Consider the following 8,135-nt stretch of genomic DNA (forward strand, 5'->3'; position numbering starts at 1 on the left):
CTTTCCTTTGTCTTCCAATTGTTTGTTTGGTTTACGTCCTCGGTTTTCTTCCTCTCTTTTTTTTCCCTTCTCGCTCGCGCGAGGGCAGACAAACAGCGATAGTGAGAAAAAAAATTAGTCAACTTTATTTATATTTATATATCCTGTGAATAGGGTCACCTAAATTTTTTATATACATTTCTTTCTTTAAATATATCTTCCATATATCTTTTAATTAGAGATAATATTATACGGAACATATATAAATTATTTTAATCTAGGGCAAACTACGCCAATGGTCACTAAAGTATGAGTTAGTAATAGTTTTCACCAGTGATGTTTCAAAAGTTACAAATTGATCACTAATATTATCGTCTATTACAAATCAGTCACTCTCTGTTAACAACCGTGGGCGTAATGGAAATCCCAGTTGGACCGTTCAACAGTTCTATCGCTATAGTTTGTATCTCATACCTCTCTTAGTCTTCTACTAAGAGCCTCGTCGTGAGTGTACAAATATAGGGTCTCTAATCGCAATATCAAAACAATAACAAAATGCAATAAACATGATACAAATCCAAACACAATATATATATAGCTATATATTTTAGCACTGCCATCAATTCACGGAAGTGCCTTAGCACTGGTACTGAAGTGTCTCGACACTGATACAAAAGTGCATTCACACTGATTCAAATGTGCATTCTCACTGATACTAAAATGCCTTAGCATTATTGATACATATACATACCTTAGACGATCGTCGTGCATACAAGTAGCTCGGTGTCCTTATTGTTTCCCAAGCAGCAAACAAAGGCATAAGTCTTATGGAATCTTACCTCATAAGGTTATATGGTTATCACACATATCTTATTATTATCTTATTGTTATCTTGTTATTATTATCATTTACAACAAAAGTAGGTGAAAACGCTACCTCACTTAGTAGTATTTTGACCGTTCTCTCTCTTAGAATGTTATGCAAAAGCTTAACATAATGTCAGTGTCTTATGCTCTTAAGGCAATTCATAATCATTACTACCCGTGCGTACCTAGGGCCCAAAGGCCACACAACATTGACATCGCTAATCCACTCCTTGCGAGTGTTCAGGCCTCTCACCCCAGTTAGCTCCTGAAGTGCCTCACGCACTAACAATGCCCTACTAGGGCAACCAAGGTAACCTAGTTATACTCCAGCATAGTTGGACCCACTAAAGTGAAGTCATCCTCTCACTAGCTGCTATCTCGCTCGTTCTCTCATCTAGAACATTATACGAAGGCTTGTTGGTCTATTACTGTTGTTATTTATTAAGCAACTCTATCTTGGTCATTCATTCCTTAAGGACACTTTAATCACTTTGACTTAAGAAATGTCTCTATGTGTTTCGTGATTTAGCGATAATTACTGAGTTTACCTATCACTTTTTGAAGCATTAGCTAGCCCGATACCTGGTTCGGGTTCATTTCTGAGTAACGACACTCTAGTTATTCTTATCATACCTTCCTTCAATACCTCCTGAACTGAAAGGGGCGACTTACCTCTCCTGGGTTCGCTGACGTTCTCGAAACTCTTGACACGTGGATTACTATATTAACCCACCTTTAATATATTTCTCCCATTAACGTTAGATTCAAACAGCGAGTGAACCAGATACTTTTTTATATGCTTGTTTGAATTACTACCGGAAAACATCTCCAGATTTTTCCAATTGCAACCATGGATTCCATACCAGATGCGTCGATAGTCAATACATGGATTAGCTCTATCGTTGAAAATGCTTCTGCTGGTACCCCTTTGAAGTTGCTTGTTGAAGGCTTATGTAGTTGCCACAAAGCATCCTCCCACACAGATGGAGGTTCATTTAAAGTCTCTGCACAAGTGCTTTGTTGGCGATGGGCAAAGACTACTACATTTTTTAGCTACCTTAGTTGCAATGGGTAACAAGTCTGGATTTTCAGCACCATCCACTGCCATCTTCTTAAATAAATCCCAAGCGCTCATGTTTTAAAACTCCTATTAGAAAACTTTCTTCAGCATCCATATCCTTGGATAAGACATGCAAATCTCTAGTAGTATGGTGTATCTATGATGCTCGTATCCAGAAAGAATCTCCAGTTTCGTCGGGTTTAATGTTATCCGAATATCATCTATAAGACAAGAATCTTTTTTTATCTCTCTTCAATCACGCTCTGCTCCTCGAATTTCAATCCCAGCACGTCTGGAAATTGGTTTTGAATTTTTTTGGATGTCAAGAGTTTTGAGTTACAGCTACCATAACCACCGAGGCGAATAATTTATCCTCTTTGACTTGTCTAACAACTTCTTTAACAATCGTGGTCTCTCCAACATCAATCATTCCGTACACCCCTATGATTTCGACGAACACCTACTTTCTTGAATCAAAGGCCTCAAAATCTTTTGGGGATATATTTGTTTCTGCTGAATGAGTTCAAAAACAGCGCTTACATTAGCTTCTGCTTTCTCACCAAGCTGATTGCGAGCCTTGAAATTAGGTGTGAATTTCACGGTTGAGAAGATTTTGAAGAGAAGTATCCGGTTCACTTGCCGTTTGAATCTAACGTTAATGAAAGAAATCTTCTAAAAGTGAGCTAATAGGGTAATCCACGTGTTAGAACTCATTAGTAGGGCATAAGAAATGGCACCCGCACTTTCCCTATAGCGAATTTCACATTTCTGTCATTCTGCCTGTTTGTTTTGTTTTGTCACTGTATCAGGATTGATGAAGTGGGGTTTCGTCCATCATCTTGCTTCTCCCATTCAATCATATGCACTGCAGGCAACCTAACAAACAGCAGTCTAAGACAGCTTTTGCTATCAAACAAAATAAAAGGATAAGCTCCTTGTCATCGCTGCACGTTTGTAATAACTGCTCATTTTCAGAGTCGCTGACAACATTCTCCATTGTCTACCATCTTCAACATAATTATTTACGGCAAAAAGCACCTACTTACAAGTCTGAAACTGCGTGCAATTAAGCTGAAGACAACTTTCCAACAGGAAAATCCAGTGGCAAAGGAAAAAAGTGATGCATGCTTCAGTTGAATGGCATAATCAACACATAATCAGCAAACAGGACAACTTGCACATTAGGTACAATGAAGTCAAACCACCCTTGTTTCAACAAGCAAATTTTTCACTTTGTCAGGGGGTAATGCTACAAAAGCCACACCAAACAAGTGTACAATTAAGTGACAATTTCATCTAACTCTGCATGCTGCAGGGCCACCTGGGGAACAATCTGGATTAGGCAACCTACAAATGCCACCTGGTCCAACATTGTTGGGAAATCTGTGATGCACTCGGTAATCTGGAACTCCACCCATAGCAAATGGACCAGTACTACCACCTGTTAGTTTTGAGTTTAAAGACGAGGAGACTTCATCTGCACTACCGCCGGTGCATTGTAGTGGTTCCAGCGTCTCAACTACATCACTCATTAATGGCCTCGCTTTTGGATTCTGGCTCAGACAGTAGTATGCCAAGCTGCAGGCCTTCTGAGCTGCCCTTGCTGAATATTGGTTCTCCATCCTTGGGTCAATTATTTGAAGTAATTTTCTCTTATCATTCAGTTTTGGACGAGCCCAATCCACCAAGTTCTGCTCCTTGCTTGGCCTTGTCTTATCAACAGATTTTCGTCCCGTCAAAAGCTCCAAAAGAACAACTCCGAAGCTGTATACATCGCTCCTTGCAGTCAGATGGCCTGCACATTTCATACAAAGAAATAAGGAACTGTGCAAATCAAATATAATTGCTTCTTAATTTGTTCAAACCACCAGAAGAAAAATGTAAAGACCAGAGAAGTTGTAGACAATATGATAAATGCTCAAATGTACCAAAGTTCCAGAACTTGAGTAACAGCCACTTAAGCAGCAAGGAATTAAAATCAGCTTGAAGACTTTCTTAAATTCAAACTGCATATATCCTTGATATCTCTTTATTCTGTTAGACCTAAATCGCAGATTGGATCCCGTTCAAAAATCTCAACAAAAATAATCTGATGGATTTACTTGAATTTGTGTTCATAATTCTTCATAAACAGGTGTTAAAAACAAATTTTTCACTTAACGTTTGATACTGCCAAAAGCCCAAAACTAATGCAACAAGCTCCTCATGCACTCTCAAATCCAAGAAGCAGAAAATTCCAAAGCTAATGCAACAAGTTCCTTATGCACACTCGCATCCAAGAACCAGAAACCCCAAAAGTAATGCAACAAATTCCTTATTCACTCTCACATCCAAAAAGCAGAAGGCACAGTTATCAGCAACAGTGACACTGACACTAAAGGATTTACACCTACCTATATGGCGAATCAGCTAAATTTTTATTGGTCGCTGATAGCTTGCACCCAGCATGCTTTCAAGCTACGCCTTTCTGTAAGGCAGCTCAGAGAAGTAATTTCATAGTAAATGCATGCCCTTTCTTTATTTTTATCAAATACGGGCATCAATTCATTTCCCCCATTTGCTGGACCCCATTCTTCTGATAAATGTTATTATGATGTATCACACATTACTAAGATTTTAGTAGGTCATACCAGTCATAACATATTCAGGTGCTGCATATCCATATGTTCCCATCACTCGAGTGGAGACATGGGTCTCATCACCTTGTGGTCCAGCTTTCGCAAGCCCAAAATCGGAAAGTTTGGCTGTATAATCCTGAATATTCAAGAGACAAACTCATGGTTGAAGAGGAATAAAGATCCATAGATAAGAACTACAGTAGTATAATACTGATTACTGAATGGCTCATTTTTCAACTAGCACAGATTAGAGGGGACAACAAATTCAACAATCAAGGGAGAAGAAGATGAGCAAGCTCTTGAATGAACAATTTAAGCAAATACTTACAGAGTCCAATAATATATTTGAGGTTTTAAAATCCCTATATATCACAGGTCTTTCAGCATTGTGAAGGAAAGCAAGTCCTTTAGCAGCTCCTAGAGCAATCATCATTCTTTTCCCCCAGGATAAAGGAACAGTTGCCTCTGAATGGCACAGGAAAGAGAGATAAACTTTTGTTAACAGTAGACAGAAAAGCTACAACAGACAAATAGTGTCATACAATTATGAAAACGGAAGACGCAAAAGGAAACCATTTTAGTACTTAATGGCTTTAGGTTCTAAATTGGATACTTTATAATAAGCATGAAACACATCAATTTTAATCCCCAAGGATCCTAGGATGACTGATGGAGAATGCTACACCTACATCATATGATTCTATTCATATGATTGCTTCATTGGTCAAATAAGTTTAGGAGAAGATAGGAGTAGATGATATCTTAGAGCCTTGCAACAAAAGAGGGGATAATCTATCATGGTATCAGTTTATTTGGATGCCAGGGATTTTCGAGGAAAATAATAGATTGCAATAAACCAACTTTTTGCCAGTTTGAACAAATGTTCTTAATTCAAGTGTCACCCCACTAAATTCCCCTCAAGATTATTCTCATATCAACTGCACTTATCTTTTTCTCTTCCATATAAATTAGCAACACCCGTGGTGTATTGAAATGATTTTGAAACAAAATTCTTAAACTATCACCGTGTACAAAGGGGTGCTCATGGCCCTGCAGGCCACTTGTAGCAGATAAACTGCCATCTTGGATAGAAAGAAAAACATTTTACCAATCCAAAGAATATAGAAGCATCAACTAAACCGACGTGTGTAAATATTGTAAAATTAATTGAACCTTAAATATTTGATTTCTACCCCACTCCTTTAGCGAAAAAACGTTTGCAGGATATTAGTGTTAAATTAGAAATAATAATAATCATATATAAATCAAACTAACTTATTGATTAAAAGGATGATTATCTATAGTGGTCTCGAGTTCAAATCAAACACTAATATATAAACATTCACAAATGATTGAGAGTTTTTAGAACAAATACTACCACTTGAATCACCCTAGATTAATAAGAAAATAATAAATACTTAGAAAGATTATAATAAATTTTAAAAATATAAAATGTTTTTATATAATTTAAATATTATTCGAAGTCTTCACAAATGAGATACACCAAGTAAGTTTAAGATGATCTACGCACTAGAGAATTCTATCATGAAAAAGGGCGGAAGCATCGCATGGGAAAGTATACGTACTAATTACATTAGGTGCTAGAATGTTTTATCGCCAGATTGATGAGTTTATTCGAAGTAGATAACAAAAATTTCCAGAGCCTAGCTGATGAGAGGAGGTTAGCACTTAGCAGCAGGAAAGAGAAGGTATTTGTAATGATTGGGATTGAGAGACAGGGAAACAAGATAAGCATAAACAAACCTGGATATAATAGGAATCATGCGAAATGTTAAAAAGAGAAAAAGAAAGTGGAGAAATCCCTACTTCGGAAAAGGTGATTCTCAAGGCTTCCACGGAACATGAATTCGTATACAAGTAGCCTGTGATCATCCTCGCAACAATAGCCAATCAGCTTAACCAGATTGGGATGCCTGAGCTGGCCGAGGAAGTTGACCTCAGTCTGGAGATAGAGAGTAGTTTACGGGAATTGAAAAAATTGGGGAAAAGAATGCAGGAAAATTAAGAGAGAGGATACGTACCAACCATTCGCGGTGACCCTGAAGGCCCTCTTTGTTGAGGACCTTGACAGCGACAGGCAGAGATTTGAGACCAACCCGCACATTGTCGTCAATGTAACCTTTATAGACGGTCCCGAAACCGCCTTCTCCGAGAATGTAGTCAGAACGGAAGCTCTTGGTAATAGTCTCCAGCTCGAATAAAGTGAAGGCGATGATGTGGGTATAGAGAAGCGCGTTTTTTCTGGAGTCATCGAAATCGCTCAGATCTGAAAGGGTGCGATTCTGATTCTGACTCTGACTTTGAGTAAGCTTCTTGTCAGATAATATGTGGTTGTGGAGCTGTTGAACTGCGATTTTCAGAGAATGAGAAGAAGAATAGAAAGAAAGGGGAAGGTTGCCCTAGGGCTGGGGAGATTGGGAAAAAGGAAAAAAGAAATTAAAACAAGTAAATGACCTAACCTTGAGCATGAGTAACAACAACATCAGATTCCTCTCTAGTGCCACAGTTGCCCATGACGGAAGAATGAGTTCGTAATCGCAGCAGCTTCTTCAGCTTCCCAATTCCGCAAGGCTCTTCTCTCGCTGTGACTTTAACTTCGTTTCATTACGTGCGTGGGAATAAAATAATGTTACTTCGGGGTGAATTGAAATGAATCAATGCGAGTGAGATTGTTTCTTTTCCGCCCGCATCCGCACCCGTATCTGTAACGGAACCCCTATCCGTACCTTTTGTGTGTACTGTATGAATGTGTAAAAAAATCCAATTTGATTGATCTGATCTAGTGATTCTATCTGAAAATTCAGATATTTAATATATTTTTTTATTTTTTGAATAATTTGAATGGGATATTTGAAAAAAAACCTTAGATGATCGGATACGATACGGATCGAATAAATTTCATTTTTAGATTATTCAAAATTTTGAAAAAAAATTAAACTTTTAGATTTTAGATACATTAAATCTAATAAATGAGTAATTCACTAAATCATTAATGTTATATTCCAATAAAAATTAATATATTTAATTATTTATTGTATGTGAGTAATTATATATATATATAGTAGATGTATCGAATAATTTACAGTAACTTGTAAAATATAAAATTATTTTTTTATATATGTATATATATATATAAAATATAGTAGATGTATTGAATAAGTTACAATAAATTTTAAAATATAAAATTATTATTTTTTGTCAAGTTAAATTTTGTATTTGAATTTGGATATCCGAATATTCGATCTGAAATTTTGGATACCAAAACTTTGAGTATCCACTTTTAAATCAAATACAAATTACTATTTTACATATTTAAAATTTTCGAATATCTTTTTTTTTTATGATACGGATTATTATTATAGATAACTAAAATTCCCAAACATTTGAAGTTTTGGATATGATAGAATCCGATAACCGAATTTACACGTCCCTAGCGTATATTGTGTCAGCATTATCACACTCCTTTTTACTCTGCTCGGTTCGCGCATTCCAAAGGCACACAATGCTATATACTTCCCATCTCTTTAAGTAAAAGATAATGAGGTCCGAATGAATCTCTATGCATAAGATTAGATAAAGTAAGAGGTGGAT

The 8,135-nt window shown here is 36.8% G+C and overlaps 1 protein-coding gene across 2 annotated transcripts; it reads right to left on the bottom strand.

Moving 5' to 3' along the window:
- Positions 1–3,061: 3,061 nt before the first annotated feature.
- LOC120115222 (probable serine/threonine-protein kinase PBL8) lies at positions 3,062–7,170 on the bottom strand. 2 transcript variants are annotated; one of them, XM_039135988.1, is made up of 6 exons: positions 7,004–7,170; positions 6,566–6,891; positions 6,351–6,486; positions 4,852–4,988; positions 4,536–4,659; positions 3,062–3,700 (listed from the first exon to the last, which is right to left on the bottom strand). In XM_039135988.1, the coding sequence occupies exons 1-6, from the start codon at positions 7,056–7,058 to the stop codon at positions 3,198–3,200; spliced, it is 1,281 nt and encodes a 426-aa protein (XP_038991919.1). In that variant the 5' UTR covers positions 7,059–7,170; the 3' UTR covers positions 3,062–3,197. The 2 variants fall into 2 exon arrangements, with proteins under 2 accessions (XP_038991919.1, XP_038991920.1); XM_039135989.1 differs by having other exon boundaries at positions 6,566–6,883; positions 7,004–7,152.
- Between the last annotated feature and the right edge of the window lie 965 nt (positions 7,171–8,135).

This window comes from Hibiscus syriacus, unplaced genomic scaffold, assembly GCF_006381635.1.
Source record: "Hibiscus syriacus cultivar Baekdansim isolate YM2019G1 unplaced genomic scaffold, ASM638163v2 tig00110259_pilon, whole genome shotgun sequence".
Taxonomy (NCBI): domain Eukaryota; kingdom Viridiplantae; phylum Streptophyta; class Magnoliopsida; order Malvales; family Malvaceae; genus Hibiscus; species Hibiscus syriacus.

What these genes read in the sequence shown, in the direction of transcription:
- LOC120115222 (XM_039135988.1), bottom strand. Translation starts at nt 7,058, where the DNA reads ATGGGCAACTGTGGCACTAGAGAGGAATCTGATGTTGTTGTTACTCAT. An exon ending in CAAATATATTATTGGACTCT is followed by an intron (nt 4,660 to 4,851) that starts GTAAGTATTTGC and finishes TTGAATATTCAG; the next exon opens with GATTATACAGCCAAACTTTC. An exon ending in ACCTGAATATGTTATGACTG is followed by an intron (nt 3,701 to 4,535) that starts GTATGACCTACT and finishes TGAAATGTGCAG; the next exon opens with GCCATCTGACTGCAAGGAGC.